Below are 24041 nucleotides of genomic sequence, written 5' to 3'. Positions count from 1 at the left end.
TGGCTGCGTGGGGAGGGGTGGGGGGGGCTCCTCCGCTGGCACCGTGGCAGTGAAAGGGTTTCTTTCGGGCAGCCGGGGGGGGGGGCGGGAGGAGATCGATCCTCTGGCGGTTCACAGTGAGGAAATAATAAACTCCCTCCGTCTGGCTCCTGAAAGATAAGCGAGAAAAGCGCAAAACCGTCGGAAGGAAGGTGCCGCCCGGCACTCACCGCCGCCGCAGCGGCAGCATCCCCCCCCGGGACACCCCGCCTCGGGCGACCCCCGGCTGCCCCCCCCAGCTCCCCGTTGCCCCTCGGGACGCTGTCGTGTCCCCCCCCCCCCCCCCCCCCGGCTTTTGCCCCCGCTACAGACCTGCCTGTCTCGGTCCTTGCTCCCCGCCCCGAGCGGAGCCCGGCGGGGGTCGGGGTGCAGCGGGAGGGGGTCGGGGCACCTTTTACCCCCCCCTTCTCCCCGCCAGGTATTTGTACATGTTGATTCAGCAGGAGGCGGTGTGGGGGGGGGGGGGGGGGGAATTTGAGCCCGGCGGGGGGAGCAAGCCGGCGTGTCCCGTCCCCCCCCGGGAGCACCGGGGAGGGTTAATCGGCGCGGATCTGTGGGTCTGGGAGGAGAAAGCGGAGGCCGGGCTGGGGAGGGGGGAGGATAAGAGGAAGAGGGGAAGAGCGGCTGGGTGAGGTCGCACACCGCCAGCCTCCGCAGCCGCGGCAGTGCCTTCCCGCGGCCCCCGGCGGAGGGGTGGTGTGTGGGAGGGTGTACACCCCCCCCCTCCCCTTTCCCGGCTCGGTCTTCCCCCCCCCCCCCCCCCCGCTTCCCCCGGCCGCGGGGGAGACGCGGCCGGAGGGGAAAGGCGGCGACCCCCCCCCCCGGGGCTAGGCAGCAGCCCGCCCGAGGCGGAGGGAGGGGGCGGCGGGGTCCGGGGGTCCCCCCGGCAGTGCCCGCGGGAGGGTGCCGGGGGAGGAGAAGCTGGGGAGCATCTCCGAACCGGAGCTGCCTCTCCGGGAGCGAGGGAGGGACAAAACCGCCTCCTCCCTGCTATCCTCCCGTTCCCCGAATTTCCAGGGTTGGGGTGGGGAGAAAGAAAACAGAGGACCTCAGCTGGGACCTCCCGGCGGGAGCGACTGCAAAGGAGCCAAGGCAGGCGTCGGAGGGGGGGCAGCGGCATCATCCCGAGGAGAGTCCCCCTCCCTCCTCCGCTCCCCGCAGCCGCTGCCTCAGGATGCGGCTCCCGCTGCTGCTGCTGCTGCTGCTGCCGGGGCTGCTCCCCGCCGTGCCGGCCCAGAAACTCTCCGCCCTCACGGTAAGGCCGCCCCGCCGCGGGGTGATGGGCGCCGGGTGTCCGGCGGGAGGGTCCCCCGGGGCGCACCTGATGCGGGGTGTATGTGTCCGTCCCCCCCCCCCCCACCCCCGAGCCCCTCCGCCGCCGAGCAAAGGGTGTGTGGGGGGGTCCGCTCCCCGCCGTAGGACCGGCGTTGGGGTGGGTGGGTGGGTGGGGAGCGACCCCTCTGGCTTCTTCCATGGGGGGAGTGGGTCCCCCCCCCCCCCGAGCCGCCGGTCAGGGTCCGGCTCCGTGTTACCGCCTGCTTTTTAGCGGAGAGGACTGAGGTTCGCTGCCGGACCGTCCCGGGCTGGCCGGCTTGGCTTTTTTTTTTTTTTTTTTTTTTTTTTTTTTAATGAGAAAGCGAGGTGAAACGAGCCGCCCCGGCTATTCCGGGCTCCACGGTGCTAAACGTGGAACTCTGCAGAGAGATGGGTGAGCCAATTCATTAGGCTTGCTAAATAAGCCATAACCACTTCTCCAGCCAAGACCTGAGGTTTGCAGCTAATAGCTCAGTTCAGTCTTCTTGTAGAGCTTGCAGTGTTTGCAAAGCTATAATTAATGCAATCTGTAGAAATAAAAACATTTTCCTTAAATGTGTTTTTAAACAAGTGCTTGAGTAAACATAACGGGCAGCGAGTACCCCTTTCAAGCTGTTTTTAAGTGTTTTGGTGAGGGCTGTGCCCTTTAGAGTTTATTATGCTAGAGTTACAGGCAGTTGCAAAGTGAAATAGACCCTATTTTTGTCGCAGTCTTTCAGAATATTTCTGTAAAATACTGAAGAGTTGGGTTTTTTTCCTTTCTTTTTCTTTTCTTTTTGAGTAAGGGGGGATAGGGACAGCTCAAGGAGAAATGGGGCGGCGGGGGGGGATGGCTGAGCTGTTCATACCTGAAATTCTTCAGAAAAAGTTTTGCCTTCTTGTCTAGGTTTTTTTTTTTTTTTGAAATGATTTGTAGATTAGAAGCTGCTAATTGAAAACCTAAAAGGAATGAGTCTGCTCCGTGAATTTTATAGTGTGTGGCATTTGAAAGTGTGGGACAGATAAAGTCAAGTGATTCACATCTTTTACTTTTTAAGAACCTCATTTGAAGCAGCCTTAGACTGTCAGGTGATATACACTATTCCAGTTAATGGGCTAACATTGCAATTTAATGCCAAGTTCACTTTCACAAATGTGTAAACAGAATTTACAAGAGATTATATGTTACATTCTTTCTTCTGTACATAAAGAAGTTCTAAATATTAGCATGGAAGTAAACTGGAAGTGCTACCAAAACTAAATTTGTCCAAATGTATAATAAGAGTAATTGTGACTGTTATATCATCTTTAAATGATCCATGACTCAAATGACACCAAAGCCTTTTAATAGATGTATATAAATCACTGCTGAATGTAACTGTCATTCAGTGAGAGGTTGGCTGCCTCACGAAAGGGAAGAAAAATCTGGCCAAGGGCACTTTGGCAAACTCTTTAAAAATTAAACGTCATAGACTCATGCAGATGTATTTGACTTTACTGTTAGCTGAGAGATGTCTGAAGTCCCTCTGTTCCCTCTTTCACCCATCCAGAGTGTGTATTGTTCATTTCTGTACCTTATAGTAGTGTGCATCTTTATGAACCATGACCGGAAAAGTCAGTCTTGGTGGAATCCCCACCCTCTGCTACCAAAAAGGTAATGGTTTTGGAGACTTTAAGCTTTCGGACTGAATTAAACTTAACGTTTCGGTAGGGGTAGCTAGCCTTGTTAGTAGAGGACCGTAGGTAGTGAGTCCATGCTAGTTTTTCCACTGCCTGTGCTCTTCTTACCGAGATGGCTAGCCCAGATGAATATTAGACTGCATTAGAAATCCTTCCATAAAATGGGTAACGAACAGACAGACACCCGTAGGAAGAAACACACACACACACACACACACACACACACGCATACACACATACTTTCTGCATCTTCCCACAAGACTAAACTTTGAATGAGGCAGGTTTATTCCTCCTATTTGTGTACTTCCCTATTTAAACAACAACAAAAAAAGCAGTGCTATTACAGCAACAAATACCACAGCACTAAATCACTCTTCACTCCTGCAGTCATTTTGCTTATAGCTCACAGACTGTATAACCCCTTCCCACATGTACCCGTCTCAAATATTCATGGGTAATATCTGCATAATTATAAGGAAAAACAAACCAGGCTGTGTAGAAAGTCCACGAAAATGCATGACTTTTTTCACCTGCTGTGCCGGTGTGTGATGACAGAGAACTACCATTCTTTTCTACACATCAGGTGAAGATTTTCATTTGTGGTTGGAAGAAGAACAAAGGCAGACTGATATTTTTGTCAATAAGCACAGGCCACGGGGACAGAGCATGTTTCACTGTGGACCTGAGTTTCATGAAAACTGTGGGATGATGACGGGGAGAGTGTGCACATCCCTGATGGTATCACACTGTCATGGGTATATGCAGCTTGCCAGGTGGTGGTAACATCAGGGGCACAGTCTCCTTGGCCGCAGTGGTAAATCTGCCATAAGATGAACCTTAGCAACGACATGTTAATAAAATTAAAGTTCCCTCTAGCAAAAGCAATTCTAAAGTTAAGGTCGTTAGCCGAAAGATGACCGCATGGATCGGAGGTTTTTTCCTTGCCTGGGTGTTCAGCAGCTCTAGGTTCTAAGGGGCAAACTTGGATGATGGCCGGGCAGGGAGGGGGTGTCAGCGTCTGTCTTTATGTTTTTCATCTGTCTAAACAGATGAACAGATTTCTGGGCTGTTTTAACTTTACGTCCTCGCTAGCTCCAGAAGCAGAGCAACTATTACCTTCAGAGAAGACTTTCAGTAGTTTACAGAGTTGTATCCCTGTTTAATTAGGAATAATATTTTTGCGTTTCTCTTGGGCAGAAATACCCCCAACAATGTCTATAGCTCAGGTGAATATGTGATTTTCAGATGTTGGAAGCTTTGAAATAGCCCAATAGTAAGAAATTACAGAGTTTTCACTCAAATAACACCTCCAAGAGAATTCTGATTGCCTAACAGTCTTATGTGACTGCAGGGACTGATGAGCGTATGGTTTCTGACAACCTTGATAATAGCCACCAGGACAATTTTTGGCAGGCGAGTGCATCAGAGTAGTCAGCAGGTAGTTGAGATGCATCCGGCAGTCTGGAGTCTGGTCCCCTGGTCCTCGTGGATGTACCTAAAATGAGTATATGAGTGCTGGAACGTGTCCCCCTCTGCCCAAACTGTGGACCCAGCCAGAACTCGCTTGGGTCCCCGTCTGCGTGCCTGGGTGGAGGAGGAACATGAGGGGTGGGCTGATGCACACCTGAGTCTTTACTGGGGGAGCCAGGATGTGCCCCGGGGTCCAAGAGTTTCAAAGTTCTTGTGGGCTCACTGGGTTAGAGATAGCCCAAAGCTACTGTGAGTTTGTACCATTCCTGGCTTCTCGTCATCAAAAAATACTCTTTGCTAAAGTTGCTCTTGGACTCTTGTCTCCTGAGTAGGAGCACATTGCAATAATAGACAAACTGAGGGGAAACATAATATTCCAGTTCTGAATTGCTTACTGAGCCACAGGGATGCATGGGGGAGGAGAGCATTATTTAGTATTATATTTATTGTTATTTCAAATAAATAAACATTGGCAACAGAACAATGGCTTTCATTCTGGGAAGGTAGGCTGAGAGCTGTCTCATAAGAAACCATGAGATCTGGAGGGACTGTAGCCAATTTGGCTGCTCCTGGTTTTTCCTGCCCTTGTGTCAAATGCTAACATAAAACATTCTTACATTCCAGAAAATATCATAAGTAATCTTGTCCTATTACCTTGTTTATGGCAAGGCAGGTAATAGTCTGCAATTCTTGTAACACGTTGTTGGAATGTTTTTGCAACGCTGTATTTTCATTCTGCTCTGTGAGATGCACCCATTCTTTCTGGATGTATGAAACCGATGAGAGCTGAGCCTTATTGGCATATTGTATTAGGGGAAGAGGCGTATCCTGAGGATATAGGTACTTTTGGTTTGAAACACAACGTTTTGAAGAAAGCTCATTTTGTTCCTTGAGTAAGTAAGTTTATGATCAGTGCACTTATCACCACACTTACTTTGGCATCGTTTATGCTGTATTTTTGGAACCATCAGCTTAGCTTTTATCTCAGTTGCGGTGTTGTGCATGTGCATGTACTTGTACAAACAATAGGACGCAAGTGTTTCTTATTTTAAAATCTTGATGACTTATAACGTACCACAAACTATTTAATTTTATTCTTTCAAAGCCTTGCTGAACCATGCATCCTTCTCAATACAATATTGATCTTAGATCTTACAAAGGAAGAAAGTTTGCTTGAAATCGCTTCTTGAAATGAACACCTCTGCCTGTTAAAAGTTCCTTTCATCAGAGGCTGAAAATTTCAGGGAACAATTGTTTTCTTTTTCTCCCTTGGCACATGCTTTGTGAGTATTCAATAGCATTTAATGCGCTGGATAGCTTCCACAGCACTCACCAATATAAGATGGACCACTAAGGTAGTTCAGTAAAGGGAAGCTAAACACAATCAAAGCTTTCCAAGTTAAGGACCCATTTGGATGGCGCCTGCAAACCCAAACATTTGGAAAAGTTACTCTAATTGTGACTGAAAAACCAAGACCATAAATAAAACCGTAAGTGGCTCCAGATCCTAACAGCATTGTTACTGCAAATGGGCATTGGTACAACCAAGGGTACATCAGCTCTGAAAATAAAACACTTTCAACAATGCTTCCTTGCAATAAACTCTAAAGACGCTTCTCACTAAAGAAACAAAAACAAAACCTGTGAGAGTTATTATTGAAAGAGTCAGCAAAACTTTTGATCAGGGGTTAGAAGTAATTTTTCTGCATGCAGCCAACATAAACTGTACCTTATAACATGGAAGACATAATGGAGATCGCAGGTTGACTGCACACCCATAAGATTTTAAAACTAGAAGTGAAGAGTAGAAGTGACTGTGGGTGGGGAGGGAAGAACAGGACAGAGGAAACAAAAAGAAGTAGATCGTGTATTTTGGCCAGTTGTGATGCTTTCATCCGTCCCCTGTTGCCCACTGAATACCTCGAGGAACAGCCGTGTGTGTTCCTTGACAGTTGGCAAACCTCAAGGTTTGGTTCATTTTGAGAAGCCTCCGAAGGTTTAGCTGCTATCCAAAACCTATCTGAACCCTCTTGGTTTGGAAATGGGGCTACGAATCTTTTCAAGATCTGGCTCGCTCAGGATTTTGCTAGCGTTTCCATTTCTTCAGCCAGACCAGCCTCACCACAGACGCAGCCATTTTCACGGTATTTTGGTACTTCCATTTCCTCTCAGGCCTGAGACCGGGAAGTGCAGAGGTGCCTGAAAATTGAAAACTGAGTAAGGAAGAGTTGGGATCAAAGACCTAATTTTTGAACGGCAAATGAAGGTCTGAGTTTGGTTCAGGAGTGGCATTTTTTTATCTGAACAAATTCATATGTTCTTGGGGAAGCTGCAGAGTGACTGGAGGTTACATTTTGAAAAGGACTCGGGCATTTCCAAACTTTTTGTGTTTTCTTTGGGATCAAAACTCAAATGCTTCTTAATTTTTTAGTTGATTCAATATTGTATTTTGGGGTAGATTTTTAAAAAGTTCAGATGAAAGATTCACGATGAAAGTCATTTCACAGTGAAAAGCTGGAATGCTGTCTTCAGAAATAATATAGTCAAAATAGTTTTTGACTGTATGAATACTGCCCTCCCCTCCTCTGCCCCTCTACTACCTTCTACAACAAAATTCTGGTGATGCCAATCATTTTGGTCTCAATGGCCCCACGTGGTCTCATGGGATATGCTTCTGTTGACATTTCTCTATCCACTTCTGGTTATTAATTGATAATCACTGCCCTCATAATTATCTGCAGTGGTAGATACAACACTTCCCAGGGCAAGACTGGCTGTGAGCCTGAAAAGAGGAAATGCTTCAAGAAAAAACTTACAGTTTACAATATACTGATGTTACACAGAATAATTTATGCCAAAGGAAAAGGAGGGATAACTTAAGGTGTAGCAAGAAATTGGCCATAAGCAAAGAACTGAGCAGAGGAGAGCAGGTATAGCATAAATAACTGCATTTTTTCCTGCACTTTTTCGATCTTTGTCTGCTTACCCCATCTACATAGGCAATTGGTCTGAGTTACAGCCATTGGTGTAGTGCAGTGGTGTGCGTGGGATACAAGGATACCAACATTGGTTACAAGGAGGTGAAAGCTACCCAAAAGCGTATGGACTGGTATTTAGATTGGTGTGGTAACGCTTTGTATCAGAGGGTTTCTTAATACGACTTTACCAATTTATGAATGGTCTTCAAAGAAGCAAAGTTAATGTAGCGTCACGTCTTACCAGAGAACCCGTGAAGTCAGTTTGTGTGGAGTCAGTCCCCCGAACTGAAGCTTTAGCCAGACCTCGCAGAAGAAATTGCCTTGATGAGTTAGTAACTGCCCTTCAGTGAATTTTTTTTCCCCTTTCTACTTTATTAGCTTTTAAATATGACCACTAAGTATTTCATCAGCTGCTGAAAATCCAGGCTAATAGAGAATACATCCTAAAATTCTTGCCGGGATGGAAGGAGAAAACATTTCCTGAAGGCGATCCTTTCCAGCTCTCTCCCTGGCTTGCTCAGTGTGCTGCTAGAAAACTCGCTCAAGAATGTTTACCTCATACCTACCCAAAACCTAGCTTTTTTTCTTCATTTACTTTAGGCTGCTTGTTCTGTCATCTTCTGAGTCACTGAGTAAAGATCTTTTTTTCTTTTGTGTTACCTTAAATTTGTTCTGAGGATGTAATAGTACACTTTCCTGTCTTTTAGGTGTTCGTTTTTAAACTGTATACAAATTAGCTGTCATACATAACGCTATAAATCTTCACTCTCTGTCCTAGAGCACCTAAAGAGTACTTACATGAAAACAAAGAAAAATTCCATTGCTCTGGAATGCTCCTTCTTTATTTATGCCGTGGCTGCATGCTGTATTTTACAGACTTTTAGGATACAGTTGCTGCCATAAAGTACTCACAGTCTTTTGTTCGGGCTAGATTTATCATACATTTATCAATATTCTGACCTTTGCTCAGTATTAAAGCAAGATTCTCCAAGTGAATAAGCAGCGTAAATGCTCAGGAGAGGTTTGTACATTTTTTGAAATGAAAGTAATGTCAGATAAAGAATCATTTTAATGGTAATCAGGATGGACTCACTATGATCCACGTAGCAAGCTGCAGTACAGAGAAAACCTGCAGATTGCAGGCGTGCGTGGATGTCAGGGAGCGAAGGCAATGACTCAGTTTCATTATCTTTCTCCTGCTCTTATCTGGAGTAAAGCAGAGGAGTGGTGGAGTTTAGTCTGAGTAAAAGTCTGCCATTGAGGCTCATTACTACTTTGAAGGAGGGGGAGAAGGGAGGGTGACATTTTGGTGGACACACAAACCACTTACCCATATTTTTAACCATAACATGACTACGTGAACAGAAATGCTGTTAAACCAGACTACATGTCCTAAAGTATCACAGAGCACAGAGTGTGTGATCTGCCTGGGATCTAGGTCATGCAATCTAGAGGATTGACTCCCAAACCTTTTTTCTTTGCTGCTCTTTACAGTGGCACCTTTCTGTTAACAGTAGAGCTTAGTGTCTGGGACCCCTTTTTGGAGAATACAAGGTGGAAATACGGCGTTGGTGGCATATCAGAAAGGCAGTGATATTAAAATGTGAGAATCTTTTCTCAGTGAGGCTGACACATGCGTGCCATGCTGGTTGCAGTGTGCTTGCCTTCATCCTGACTTTCTATAGGATCCGAACAAACTGGATTCCTATTTGGAACCACGAGGTGAACCTAATGGTCTTAAAAGGAGAGTTACTATCAGAGGCAGGTATCGTAAGGACACGTCGAACACGGCTTCCCAACTGGCTCTGGGTCAGTTGCCCTAGTTAATGTATTTGTCCTCGTGTCCATCTGCACAGGTGAAGAATTATTTAATGCATTTAATCACAGTGTTTTAATCAGTTCTCATTCACTTTAGCATCCACATTGATGCCACGTAGTGCAGCCAAAGGGGTGCCAGTGGAGCTGACCCAGGGTCTGTAAGGGTATATTTGTCAAGTACTGTGGTCACTGTGTGCCACCTTTTTGTGCCAATAGTGCTGTATAGCACTGCTCAGGGCCAGAGAGTAGCCATCGTATGGACTGATGTGCCTGTTTTAGAGTGAAAAATCACTGTAGAAAATGTCACTTTTTAAAGTAAAAATGTCTATCAGATAAATGAAATCAAGTAAGTTGAACCTGGTCCCAGGTCTGCTACGTTGTAGTGGAGGATAGCAGATATTCTAAAGATACCTTTGTTGCCACAAGAGGGTACAGAAATGAAAAAGACTGGCAACAAAGGAACTAAAGAAGGCTTTGATGTGACCATGCATTTATTTGTTTAGTAAATTATCTCTGGTCTGTAGGATGGCTTACTTTTGGGAGGCAGCCATCAAAGACTTCAGAGACCTAAGATAAAAAGCAGAGAGGGGGGGGGTCCGTACAGATCTTTCTCGATTTCTCCTCCTGTCCATTCTGCTGCAAATAGAGCCCGGTGGCATCCCTTGCACAGCATCCTCGGGAGCAGGGAGGTCACTGGTCTTCTTCTCGGACTCTTCAGGGGTCCACTATGGGAGGGAGTTTAAGAGCAGCATGGGCTGCTCTGGCCCCTCTGGGAAGGGCTGGAAGTAGGAGAATCCCTTGTTTTTCTACCCCGCTGCCTAAGCCTGGAGGGAAGGAGGGGGAAAACTGGGGACCTTCATTTTTCAGCACTTGCCACTCAGTTGCCCACCAGATAGACCCTCGAATGGGAAAAATCTCAAATGAAAAAAAATCTCAACAGAAACTACTGAAAGGTAGAATACAGTTCTGTAAAAAGTAAGTGTCTTTAATAACATGGCTTGCCTTGATATTAATTAACCATTAGCATTTGTGAGAGCTCAGAGCAGGCTGGTGTGGCCAAGAGGGAAAATATGGCCTAACATGGGAGCTGCTCTTGACTGTGGGACACCGGGAGGGGTTCAGCCTGCAGAAAGCATATGGCCTGTTCATGTCATTGCACGTATCCACACTGTTTCTTTTTGCAGCATTTGTTACATGAATTCTGGTGAGCAAGACAAAACAAAATGGACAACTTACTTTCCACACTGTGTTTAATGGGATTACATTTCAGATTGCGTCCTCCTGGGAAGGCAGTTTTCAAGCATATCCACTTTTCGATGGATTTCAGCCTAAGTGGATTTAGTTGCAAATCTGAACTTTGAACAGGAGGGTTTATCTTTCCATCTCGTTTCCTCCTTGAAAAGTTCCATAAATTACATTTCTGAGAGAAAGGAAAAGATTTTTTGAAAGAAATGTTCATTTGGTAAATTGCTCTTCTGTTTAAGTTTCCCCATTCTGGGTGCTGAATAACTCCCAGAGCAAAAGTTCTGTCATTGCTTGGTGGTGGACTTCCATTAGTTTGCAATAAAATTACAAGGCAATATTCATGCACTGATCATTGATTTCTTTCTGAAGGAAAAATGGCAAAAAGCAGAGCTCAAATGTGTATTTGTCTGCACCTAGTGCAGTAATTTTCTCCAGTGCAAAGTGGTTATACAGTGCTGCTCTTCTGAAGTGTCAGTGTTGACGTTCATTAGACGCAAGACCAGGAGAGATCAAGGCAATGAGAGAGTCAGAGTATTTCCTATGAGATGGCAAAGCCAGATCTGACACTAAGATGAGATGGCTTATAGAGATTGCTTTATGCATCTGGGTGACTGGTGACGAGCCCCCAGAAGCACAGGAGATGCAGCACTGCTGATGTGGTGGAGTAACTGGTGAGATAATCACAAATTCACAACACGTGTCGTATTGAGGTAGAACCAAAGAAAAGAGCTAGCAGAAACCTTGCTGGTAGGAGCGAGCCCAGAGGAGCTCGAAGCTGACATCCTTTGTGGTTCATAGGTTTGACTGGGCTGTCCCTGGCCTCTGAAGATTTTGCTCCAACCTTCTCCTTCCCCATACAGTTCATCTTCTTTCCTTAGTGCATCTTCTTCCCCAGTGTTTATGTGCCCTGCCTATTTATAGACTGCAAGCTCTTTGGGTTTGTACCACGTTTTGGGCAAAAGAGCCTCATTCTTGGTTGGCCCTCTTGGTCTACCATCGCTATCAAGTTCAATAATAAAGAAGAGTAAAACTTGAATGACACCTGCTTACAGACAAGGCTGAACACAAATAACAGAGGGTGTACAAACAGTGGAGTTACTCAGGCGGTTGTGGCCAGAGTCTGGTTCTTTACATCCTTTGCATAGTATCCAAGCTGGCTACTTTTATAGACTTTCCTGTTTGGTTTTTTTTTGGAACATTGTCTACCTTTTGTAAAGAATTTGAGCAATCAATTCGGCACTACAGGAAGAGATGAGCAAAAGGGTCTATTCCCTGGTCTTGTCATGCTGACGGCCAAAGAATTCTGCATAGTGCAGAGGGCCAAGTGTCATCTGCTTGGTATTTCCTGACTTGTGAGAGCTTAGTGTTTCAACCTTATCGTTGCCCTAAAGCTGGGGTTCTCAGGCTGTGGTATGTGTTTCCTTTCACGGTGCAAAAGTCTTTCTCCCCTAAAGAAAAAAAAAGCCCTGAACCAATGCAGCCTGGCCTTTCCTGCAAAGAATAAAGGGAATGTTTGAATGCCTCTTCCTATTTTTGCATGTAGCTCAGCATGGAGCTGGAAGCTTCTCTAACCACTGCCCTTCCCTACCTTTTCTTGAGGGAGAAAAGAAGATGGGTCTGGATGCAAGACACTTCCATCCTGTGGATGCAGACCAAAGAGCTGAGAGCTGTTCTTGCTGCTACATTCACCACCTCTTGAATGTATTCTCTTTTTCTATAGCACCAGCAGCACCAAGAACCCTCTGGGAAACCTGGCCCAAAGGCTCTCTTGACAACCTCAGAGAGGTGTCAAGCATTATCAAGGAGCACAGATCTTCTTCCTGTCGGCTACCTGGGGCTTCAAAATGTTATCCATCAGCTGCAATAAATTCCCTAGATTGCCATCTCCTATCTTAAGACTACCCATGTCAGTCATATACGCGTATGCAGGAGTGGAATATATACATTCCCATGCAATGCTTTTCTTCCTTTTGTTTTCCAATGATGATTGGAAAACCCCCACAAAAGCCTAGAGTTCCCTTGGGGTTAATAACCAGAAGTTCTGATTTTTTTTCCTGAGGTTAATGCAATTTGATCTGACCATTTTGATTGGAATTTTTTGTTTGTTTGTTTGTGTGTTTTGATCTAAGAAAGGGGATGATGCATTGGAGTTTAGTGTTAGTTTTCATCTGACAAGATTTCTAAGTTGTTAGGTTTTGACTGCGTTGGAGAAGCTGCAGGGCAGCTGTGTTTGGTAGTTGATAAATTTGTGTTATCTAAAGACCGAAACGAACACCATCTCCCTGCAAATCTCAGATCAGGTCCACTTCAGGAACTTCCCCAGGCAATAGTTGGTTTTATTGTAGTAGCTCTCTTGACTATCATCCTAAACGATGAGAGAATAGAGAGCGCTTTTACTGCTCGAATTGCTTATTATGACAGGAGCGATCAAAAAGTTACACAGTCCCTCTCCTTGACACAAAAGTAAATTATTTCTTTAAAACTGCTATCCTGACTCTTCTCTGCACACCTGGGGGTAAGGAAACTCCAAAGTGAGATTCATTTTACAGCCATGTCAGGAAATCACACTCATTTAATACAAGTAAGAAGCAACCAGAAGTGCTCAATGAAATTAGGTGGTTACAAATAGGACTAATCGCATGTAAAAACTCGCTATTTCCACCTGACAGCAATTAAAGCAGTGTCAGAGATGCAATGAAATTCCCTCAAGGGATCTTCATATAAATGAGTCAAACATTAGAAAGAGCGTGCATGATGGATGGAAAAGCTTGAGAGGAATGACAAGTCTATCAAAGCTGAAGGAGGTCACAGTTCATATTCTACAGCTATTTTGTGGTATGCAGGATGTCTCGCAGGAAGAGCCCCGCGGCTATCTGCTGTCAGCACCAGCAAAGCAGGTGTGCGCGTGTGTCTGAGAGGGGCAGAACTAGATGCTTTCTATTTCTCGTACCTGATGTTTCTTGTTTGAATACAGGTCAACACCTTTTAAAACTTTGTGATCATCATTTTAATGTTTCTGGTTTTGCTAGAACACTACCGTTTAGCGGAGTGACATTTAGAAGTTGTTAACAAAGTACAATTGGAGCTGATTACTTAATTTCATATCAGGTCTTTGTGACTGTAAAACGGCCTGAGGGCTGCGTATGTCATATGCACGCATTCTGTGTCCTGCATTGTTTAAGAAGCGGTGGGATGTATGCCAGGTGTCTGCAAGGCAGTTCAAAGAGTGGAGCAGCGTGGGTGAGGGCAAGTGAAACGGTTTGCCCCCCTAGTACACTGTTCTGAGCCATCAGAAATGATCCTGCCTCACCATGCTGCAGTCCTTTCCGATACAGAGGGGGTCACAACTGCAGCTTCTGTCCCGGCCCTCTGGAATATCAGTTTGTGTTTGTACACCCTCAGGTGACTTGGAGAGCAGAAGTGCCTGACAGGCACTCAGGAGAAGTAAGTTTGGAGCTCTCCGATCGTGTCGTGTGTGTCAGGGATAGAGGAGCTGCAGGTGCAGCTGTACGTGGGTGCCGCAGGGTTTGTATGATGGCAGTTCAAATATTCCACACTCTTTATAATGGATGTGTCCAACCTTTTCCACTACATCCTCCTGAGTCCAGTGGGAGTTTGGGCAAGGCAAAGTTGGACATGTGTCCGTCCTCTTGACTCTGGAACAAGGGAAACTTTATTCGCTCTCCTGAAAGGAATGAAGAAGAATAGACTTGGGTATGGGTGTCCCCTAAAAGGGCAGGAGCGTGCAGAGGAGCTGGGAGATTATTGCAGTACCTGAAACTGATACTGTCAATGAGCAAGTTTGCATGGGAAGCCTCAGAGACGTGATTAAATCTCTGTCAGTCTGTACATGTCCGGGTGGTGGGACTGTTCATACCCCTGCCCCTCGAATAAAACATGAACATATTTTCAGCTTTTTGTACATACAGGTAGAAGGCCATCAACAGAAGGATACCACTGGGCATATACTGTACAGAGGAATGGAACAAAATCACCTCTCCCTGCTCTCTGTTGCTACTGAGTGGTATTTACTTTCTTGAATCAACCTTGTCATCATATTCGTGCTTCTTACATATTGTTGACAAATGCCACTAATTTGTGAAATAAAACTTCTTAAAATCCTGTCTGCCTTTCACTCTGCCGGGCAAATACAGCTAACCCTCCTGCTAGGAGGTTGATGAGCTGGAGCTAAATCCCACATCCACCAAAACCGTTATTACAACACTGTCAGTCTGATTTTTTTTGGTGAAAATCATGGTTTTGATCTTGGCAGCAGGGGGAGAATCTCTTCTGAGACACAGCCATTCTTAAATGACATGCTGCATGAAGGCTCCCAACACTGTTCTGGGAGCCAAAGATTGGCTGAAAGACACCTGGAAGTGGTGGAGGCACTGGCTCAGGTGAAGTAGAAGTGAGCAGAACCTGGAAGCGACAGTAGTCAAGGTCAACAGAATGGGGAGCTGTACTCATGCCAAAAGTGTGGAAAGAAAAAACCCCGAGTCTCATTTTTTTTTTTTTTTTCAAAAACAGTACGTTTGTTCCCAAATAAAATAGGCCATGAATAAAATGGGCTATAAATAAAAAGGACCCATTTTTAGAAAGTTCTTTTCTTACAAGCAAGCTATAAGGCAATCGCTAAAGGTTTCATATTACATCAGAGTCACATTGATTGTCTGCCCATACAACTCTCTTAAATTAGAGCTAAGGCCATGTATGTGTATTGTTCCTCAACACAATCATTAAGAAAAGCTCATGGAACTGTTATTCATTCTGACTGCACTATATAGGCAAGCCCATTCAGTGTGCGTTGGTTTCCCAATACACTTTGTTTTCCAAGCTCACACCTCTCCATCAGTCCTGCTGTCCCCCCGTGGCCTGGAATCCTGCCCGAGCTTGATTGTGATAAATTAAGGTGAAGCTCCTGCTGCGACCTTCGCTGAGAATCTGCCTTGTTGTCCAGCACTGTTCACGCATTGTGTTAAAACTCCTTCTGCAGATTGCACGTGAAAGCTGGCAATGTGGGAGTTTGTATTTTCAACAACCAGCCTCTGTCTTAGTAACTGTATGATGCATGAAACTAGTTAATGCTGTTATTTCAGTTAATGTGGCCAGTACTCCCTCATGTCCATTAACTTGAAGCTTTGAATGGTGCTATGAAATGAAGGGTTGATCTTTCAATGTACGGGTCACTTGCATTGTTGTCACAGCACATTGATCAAGGTTTTAAGCTTTTTCTAGCCCAGAGATCTCTGCTGCTTACTGTTTTGCTTTCTCAAACAGCTGTTGACTATATGCTGTCTCTCAGATATAGACTTTTTTCTTCATGACGCTTTTCATGTCAAAGGTGAACACCATTGCACTATTGCTATTTCATTTTCCAAATTGCATTAAGATCTGTGCCATGGGAATCCATTTAACTGTTATTCAAATACACTGTAACTTGAATCGAATACTTGGCAGATTTAGCCCGATGGACTGTGAATCCAGATGTTATCCTTCTTCTGCTCATCACCTAATAAAATACATACCCAGTACTTTGTTACCCTAGGGATAATTTATCAGTGGCACTCAGCTTCATTACGGACGCTTCCCTTACCCTGCGGAGGGTGGCGGATCTGTCCGGCGGCGAAGTGCAGTTCCACTGTATGTAGTAGGTGATTTGGGAATTTGTCTGGGGACCCCTTCCTCCTAGAAAGTGTGTATTGGAGCTTGCGAGCTAGTCCTGAAGCTCTGGTAATGCCAAGTGGGTGACAGTGTGCTTAGAATGCCTCTCAGAACCAGAGGAGACAGCTTGGGTTCAAAAAAAGTTGGGCACATATTTTTGCTTTATTCCTAGGTGACTGGTAAATCACTGCTGTGTTTCTGATTGATGGCTGAGTCGAAGAACAAGCTCACACGTGAGGCACAGTTAGAGTTGCCCAGTTGTTCCCGTTTGTTTACCATCATCTCTGTACAGCCTAGTTCTTTAGGAGCCAGTGGAAACGGAGTTGGCAAAAAGGATGGTTCCCTCACCTACTAAAACAGCACTTGTGAAAGGCAAAAAAAGATACCAGCTAGAAGATGGGCTGAAAAAATAGGGAGAGAAGAGTCACATATATCCAAAGATAAGTGCATATATGTTCGAAGGATCAAAAAAGAAAAGCACAAGAGAAGAATGTTTTAATCAATATTGTATACAAGATAGCCATCTAGCTCCAAGCAGTCTAGAGCAAATGCTCCTCTCTTGCCCAAGTCTTGTACACACATGTACTGACTCCTTTGGTTTTTTGTTTTTAACTGATTTCCTTCTTTTATGGATAGATGGCTTTTCATTATCTGAGATTTAAAAATAATTGTTATCAATAACAAAACAAGTGAAACCTCTGCTAGCCAATCTGATTAGCTGAATGGCTAAATGTTTTCTTTCATGATAAGAATTAGGTAAGCAAAGCTACAAGTGATTAAAACGATATTAGCATAAAGAGGGAAGGAACAGAAATTTGGGCAAATTTTTTAAAAGTTTTTTTAAAGGCAATTTGCCTATGAAATGTTGCCTTTTTAAACAGAACATTTCTTAACAAACAGCTCTTCTGTTTGAAAGTTTTCTATAAACTTTGTAGATTTTGTTGAAATCCTGGGTTTATAGTGCTGATGTTCTTAAAGAGATTGAGAAGTAGTCATATATTGTACTCTAGAGATGTGTGGTAATGCAAAGGAGTTTTGTTTCCTAAAAGAGCTGACAGAAGATAAAAGTGCAGGAAATCTAGCAATTTTTAAGTAGAAGGGTTTTTTTTCATGCGTAGTGTAACATGGGTGCAACTACAGGTTACAGTAGTTATGTGTATAGTTTTGTAGTGTATCAGCAACTGGATATCAGCTAAACAGGAGCCAATACAGTTTTAAAAGTTTCATGAACTGAGTCCACTGCTGTGAACCTTTTCTAACCTGAAAGGGATTCTGCAAAATTTGCAAACTCTTCAACTTCTCTGACTTAGCTCCTTGTTAGCGATCACACCATTTTATTTCAATATTGAAGACAATATAGCAGTACTGTGTTGCCTTTTTTTGCAGTTACCCTTTCTCCTTTTGAGAGTTCCTCTACCATTTTTAATATGAGAATATACATTTCTGATAAAAGATTTGGTGTATATCAAAGACATAGCTCATTTAAAAACCAGTATGTCAAGCCCTCTGTTCATAAATCCAGAACTTCAGTACAGAGTGGCAAAAACATCCAAGGGTTTTGCAGATTTTACAGAATATTTTTCAGCCTTGAAACAGCCTATAAAATCAGGCTCTATTCATGAAACATTTGAAGGCAAAATAAATACTGTTGAATTATTGTGTCAATACAGGAAAATCTCTCCGGTACATCTGAAGTATGGGCAAAATTGACATTTGAATTTTGAATCATTTTTTAGCATGACAAGAGACTGAGATAAGACAGGTCAAGTTGTTGATTGTTACTTTTGCTAACTTTGTTTCTGACCAGGCATATTAAAATATTCACAGACAACTTCAGATTTACCCCTGCAGAAATAAGGAAAAAAAATTAATATCCTTATAGAACTATCCTCAAAGACAAACTCTTATAAAATAAAAGTGTTTATTTTATTCTCAGTTGTTTTATCCATTTCATATTCACAACCTTCTTTGCATGGCAGATAAGATCATCTGTAGAAGTTTAAAAATGTGATTTGGGGCATGTCTCCAAAGATCCATTCTTCAAACATGCCTTTGAAAAATCCCAAGCTATTTCATTTATGTATTTTTAAAGATATCTTTGGTATTATGTAGAAAACTACTTCTCAGGTTGCTTGTTTCACTGGGTAAGCACAGTTCCTTTACATTTATATCACTTGCATGATCTTTGTGTCACAGTGACCTTACCCATATCAAAATCTTTAGTGTCAAAACCGTCCAATCTTACAACTGTCTTCTCTAATTACCCTAATTACCCAATGTCAAAACATCCCTATAACCCAGTCTAAATACATTTGAATCCAACAAATTAGCACATGTAAGGCTTTTTTCTCCTATTATTCAATTAAAAATGAATTCCCCTTCCTCAGTCCAAAGCAAATCATTACACATCCCTCTCGGGGGACCAATTCCTTTCTCCTTCAACAACTACAGCTGCCAAAACCCTCTTAATATGGTCAAAAATGTAATGTAAAAGGCAAGCGGTCTGCGTTAGAGTGTCAGGCGCCGTGAGGACCGGGGAGTGGGAGCGGCGGGGGCTCCCCATGGGCAGCCAGAGCCCGTTCCCCACCCCGGCCAGGAGCCGGGCAGCCGGGGGGGGGGGCACCGGGGCAGCCCCAGCCCCGGACAGCGGGGACATCCCTGGGGACGGGCTGGTGTCGGTGGGAGGTCGCCCATAGGTTGGGTCCGGCTGGGGACGAGCAGAGCCCACGGTGAAGCCGCGATGTGGCGGGAGCGGCGGACCGGGCAGAGGCCAAGCGGCGAGGAGGGTTTAGCTGAAAAGCAGCTAAACCAAGCGAGCCCCAGCGGGGTTGTCCCCTCTCCGGCGGGGCCAGGAGCTTCCCCCCAGGGACCCCAAGGGCAAAGGGGCTGGCAACGGCTGTGCTGTCTCTCCCTCGACCCTGAGCCCGGGCGGGCAAACCTTTACGAAAGGCGTTGCTCTCAGGACCTGTACATGGGGATCCAACGTCATGTCCAAGTGCTACAATCCAGAATGCACCCGAAAAAATAGCTGCATAGTCCACAAAGTCATTCTTCCAATGAGAAATCCTAGCAACCAGATTTTTGAGCTGGGAAAGGTGACAGAAACCAGCTTAAGGCAAGCAAAGGCCAAGCTGTTGTTTCCAGTTTTACAGGACAGAAAGTGTGGTGGTTGGTGGCAGTGTAAGAACCCCAGTAAAGCACCTCTGCATTCTAGCTGGCGTTGTGTAGCATTGTGCTTTGCATAATACAGATTTTATAGCTTTAAATTGCTATGAAATACACAGGCAATAGAGAAAATAAACCTCTGATTTGATCACATATGTTAAGCTGAAGTTGCTTTGTTACTCATGAGTGAAGACTTTCCCCTTGGGGAAGGAGAATTACAAACAAGAAGCTAGCACAATACCAAATCTAAGGATCTCATCATCCCCTAAGTCATGAAGAACAGAGAGCAGACTGAAGGGGGAATCTGGGGAAAACTGTAGAAAAATGCAACCATCTGTAGAGAGGACTGTCTCAGACAGACTGTGTGTCCAGCAGTCTTGCAGCTGATCACCCAGTATGTCTAGGGAGCACTAGTCTTTGTAAGTTCCCACATCATATTGAATATTTTTTGCAAGACAGCAGTGACTAGGCTGTTGTCCACTCAGGTTAATATATCTGACATGATAGCCAGCATGCAGATAAAGTTCCCCCATCCACAATTTCCTCGGGTGTGAGCTGGAGCAAGCCGTAACAGGAAATGAATAAATTGCCTTCCACGTTGCTTTCCCTGCTTTCCACACCATATAAAGCGAGAAGTGTAAGTGAACCTTGTGCAAGCGTGGGTAGGCTGCCAGAGACAGAACCCGCAGAGGGGACACGTCCATGTCTGTGTGCACGCCGGTGTACGTGTGTGCAGGTGAAGGAAGCAGGACGGGTGCTTTGTAACTGTTTCTCCACTGCACGGCTAATTATTGTGCAAACGCTTGGGAGTTGTAGGAGACCACATAGCTCGGCGTAACTGCGTTATCAGGGCATGTGCCCAAGCTCCTATGGCTTTCAGAGCCGTGCAACGCCGAGTAAACATACCCGCCTACATCAACACTAATGTGGCAGGACTGTTCTCCACCAGGCAGTGCAGGGATGCCATAGATTACTATGCTTGTAATCATCAGATACATTTTTCAGTCTTTTCAAATTTCGGAAGACGAAACTGAATAAGCAAGTTGCAGGTAACTAACGGACATGTGACTTGCCTTCAGATGTTCAGCCCAGAAATGCCGTAGTGAAATCAGTTTCTATTATCTTGCAAGGTCTGGTCAGAAATAGCTGTGGGACCGCAAGAGCTGTTCTCATGTTGACGAAAGATCAAATTTTATGCCTTGTATTTTCAGTTATGAAACAAAAGGTACTTGCCAGCATCAGCTTTTCTGAGACAACAAGAAAACTCTGAAAAACACTTTTTCCTTTCTGAAGAAAGAAAAAAAGGAACAAGTGCCCATTTCTCATTTCTTGCTCTAACAGAAATGATATTTTTACTTTTGCATTCTTACTTTACCATATCAGGATGTTTTTCTGGACTTTAGGAGAAACCTTTACACTGAAAGCATTTGCAAAGTAATTTCTGTCATATCTGGCATAAGGGTGGACACTAAATCAAACTCAGTTTCAGGATTTGTAGAAGATTTTCCATTCACAGTTAATCTCTTTGATCAGCTTGAATGAATAAAATGATAGGAAGAAATCTTACAGTTGTCTTGGAAATTTTCATTGCTAACTGAATTTTTTTTGGTGCGGAAGGCTTGTTTGACCTCCTTTGATGTCTTTCTTGGGGATAGGCATTAGCTCATGAAATGATTAAAAGTTTTATACAGGAGCTACTCGGTAAGAGTATATGTGGGACAAAATTGCATCAGTAAGTCCTGTCTGCCTTCCCAATAAATGTATTGACCTTGAGTGATCCATCCAGTTCCTCACTGAGATTCTCTCTAAGTAATACAGATTTTGTCATCTCATTGCAATAGCCTTGTTTTTTTAACATAATGTAGTTAGAGCTATACCTTTTTACCAACACACACTTTTGGATAGCGTCTCAAATGGAGCGATAATAAGGATTTAATGGGGGAAGGGAGGAGTAAAACCTATTTCCCATTTGCACCAGTTCCATTTCATGGAGATCTGCTACAGCTGTGCAATTAGCTGGCCCCTCCCTGGCTTTTTTGTAGCTGGTGGTGCCAGGGAGCCTGAGATCTTCACCTGGGAGGGCACTGAGCGAGCTGTTGGGAGAGCTGAGGTGTAGGGAAGGGGTTAGTCTATCAGTGCATCTTTGCCTAAATACTGTGTGGGGTATTGGCTTTCAGTTTTGCACAGTGCTCCTGCTGACAGAGCAGACTGGGATTTCTCAGGTAGGCTTCTGGTGGGTTGTTTCTCTGTGACTGGCAACTTATATTTGCTAAGGGAACAGCTTCTTTTGGTGCCAATGTCAGTGGGTAATGCTTGTTACCTAAATAATCGAGGCAGTATTTGATATATTCTGGTTTGAACTGAGTGTTCAGGCTAGAAACAAAATCTAGTGGAAAGACCATACTTAATGAAGGCTGTTTTTAAGGTGGTGGCTCTTCTCAAGGTAACTTCAGAATAATTCTTTGCCTAATAGGAAAGGAGCACGTGCCCTCCCTCTGCTCTCCAGGGCTGGAAGCGAGCTGGGTACTGCAGCTCTGAATGGGAGCAGTCTGCTGTTCCTCCCATACTTTGTGTGTCTTCTGCAGGTGCTGTCTGTGATCTGTGGTACAGCACTAGCAAACTGGAATTCAGGCAACAGTTTAACTCATCAGCTCAAGGTGACAACAGGGAGGGAATTCAGAGGGTTGAAAAAGCATAATGTTTCTATCCTGCAGGAGCCTTGAAAATATGGATTGATATTCTGTCTGGGCATTAAACTCTTTCTCCTTATGATGCTATCCAGTGCCTTTTGGGCCCTTTACCATGCAGTGGTCTCACCAAGGAGAATGTCAGTTTTGGTGGCCTCAGTCTCTTCTTTGCTGCCATTACTGTACAGGCCTTGAGTAGCTATTTGAGCGATGGCCTGAGCCCTTCTTGCTTTGCGCTACCTAAAGGGCTGGCCTCCTGTGCAGTGAGGTTTTGGGGGCGAGGGGGGGGGGGCAGCTTCCTCCACAGAACCATTGCAGCCACCTCCATGCCCTGTCCTGTCCGCATCCGACGTCTTCAGGGCAAAGATCTCTGTGTATACGTGTGAGGCTGTGAGCTGTTGTGAAACCCCGGGAAGCACTGTTGTGAGGTGGTCTGCGTACCCCCGTATGGCAGCAGCGGTGTCGAGGATGCTGGTCAGCTGTGTTGGTTGGTCTGGTTTAACCTGGTGGAGGGAACTGTTGAAATCCTGCTTGTGGGATGTGGAGGAGACATGTGAATTAGTTGGAAAGAAGAGTTGAGAAACATCCCGTCCTCTCAGGGACTTCCAAACTAAGTGCCTTTGTCAAGCTGTTTTGGCCTAGAGACAGCAGAAGCCTGTGGCTGTCTGGCAGGAACAACTTGAGAATTTCTTCACCTCTTTGTCCAGAGGAAATTGAAATTCTTCAACCTCGCCTTTTTGGTTTAGATAATCTGGATAAAGCTCTACTGCCCATGTAATCCACCCTCAGGGGGAACAGCGGGATGGAGGAGAGGATTTGTTAGGCAGGTAATTGTGTCACCCAATCTGAACCACCACCAGGAAAATCTTATATGGTGGTGGGGTGAAAAAGACCATGGAGCTGAACTTTAGGGTGGACTTGATGCCAGTTTGCATGCCATAATGTAACCTTGGCACTCGGAGCTTCGTGGTTGCTCTCGGAAGATGGAATATTCCCGCACTAGTGCTGTGTGGCATTCGTTCCACAGCTTCGTGGTTGGAGGACTAAGCGTCACGCCCTTTCTGGGGATGGTGGGAAGGGGAGCATGTGAAGAATGTTGAAAAGATGTTCCCTAAACCACATAATAGAAACAATGGAAAAAGGAAGAGTTGCAGCTCAAGCCATCATATGCCCTGTGTATGTTTCTGTGAGTTCACCCAAAATTGTTGTGGACACAAGTGCCAATATTAGCTTAAGCTACTGCTGCGTATTTAAGTTACGCAGTCCTTGTTGGGTACTGGGGCGTCCTGTATCAGTGGATTTGCAGCACATCTCCCGAAAGGGGACTCTGGGAATTCTGCTGGATGCCAGCCCCCCTACACCCCTCAAGCCCTCCACCTTTTATTTTACTGTTGTGATAACAGCTGCTGTATGTGTACATTAGATAAGATGAGGGAAACCATTCCCTGTTATAGCAGTGAAACTTTATTCAAATGGAAGTGGGTTGCACAGCTGCGACTTGGAAGACTTTGACCTATAGTATTTACAGATGGGATCACAGTGATGGTTTAGTGACATCTGCTATTTATTTTGTCTTCTGTGAGATGCTGCTGTTTACTGATGGTAGGCAGCATTCCTCAGTGATTCTTGATGTGCCTATATTATTCAGTTAGTAGTCAAACCGTTCAGCTTCAAGGATGAAACTAAAATAATTAAAACACCATAGAAGATCCTATATTGAATAGGGACTTTCACCATAGGAAACAATGTACAATATTCTAAGGTGTCTGTGGAGGAAGCATGCACCTTTCCTGAAAGGAAAAGACAGATAACACTTTCTGATCTGTGCTCATTTTAGGATTGGGAGAATAAACCCTACTGAAGGTTGTATGGGATCCCTGCAAAAGTTCATCAGCCTTTTCAGTTTTCTTGTCTGTTAATAACAGAGGAGATCCACATCCAACTGGCTCCTGAGAGCATGAAGATCTTACCTGTTTGAGAAGAAAGGCACTATTGTTAGCAG

The 24041-nt window shown here is 44.8% G+C and overlaps 1 protein-coding gene across 3 annotated transcripts in view; it reads left to right on the top strand.

Annotated features, from left to right (window-relative positions):
* Positions 1–613: 613 nt before the first annotated feature.
* Positions 614–24041, top strand: part of SMOC2 (SPARC related modular calcium binding 2) — a 150264-nt gene continuing 126836 nt past the window's right edge. The window contains exon 1 of one of the 3 annotated variants that reach the window (XM_030035697.2): positions 614–1294. In XM_030035697.2, coding sequence (XP_029891557.1) covers positions 1214–1294 — 81 coding nt within the window. In that variant the 5' untranslated portion in view covers positions 614–1213. The remainder of the gene's footprint in view (positions 1295–24041) is intronic. The other 2 variants (XM_030035696.2, XM_030035698.2) reach the window with 2 other exon arrangements.

Source organism: Aquila chrysaetos, chromosome 13 (assembly GCF_900496995.4).
Source record: "Aquila chrysaetos chrysaetos chromosome 13, bAquChr1.4, whole genome shotgun sequence".
Lineage (NCBI taxonomy): Eukaryota > Metazoa > Chordata > Aves > Accipitriformes > Accipitridae > Aquila > Aquila chrysaetos.
Note: the sequence above shows the minus strand (reverse complement) of the source record. Positions and strands in the feature narration are given on the sequence as shown.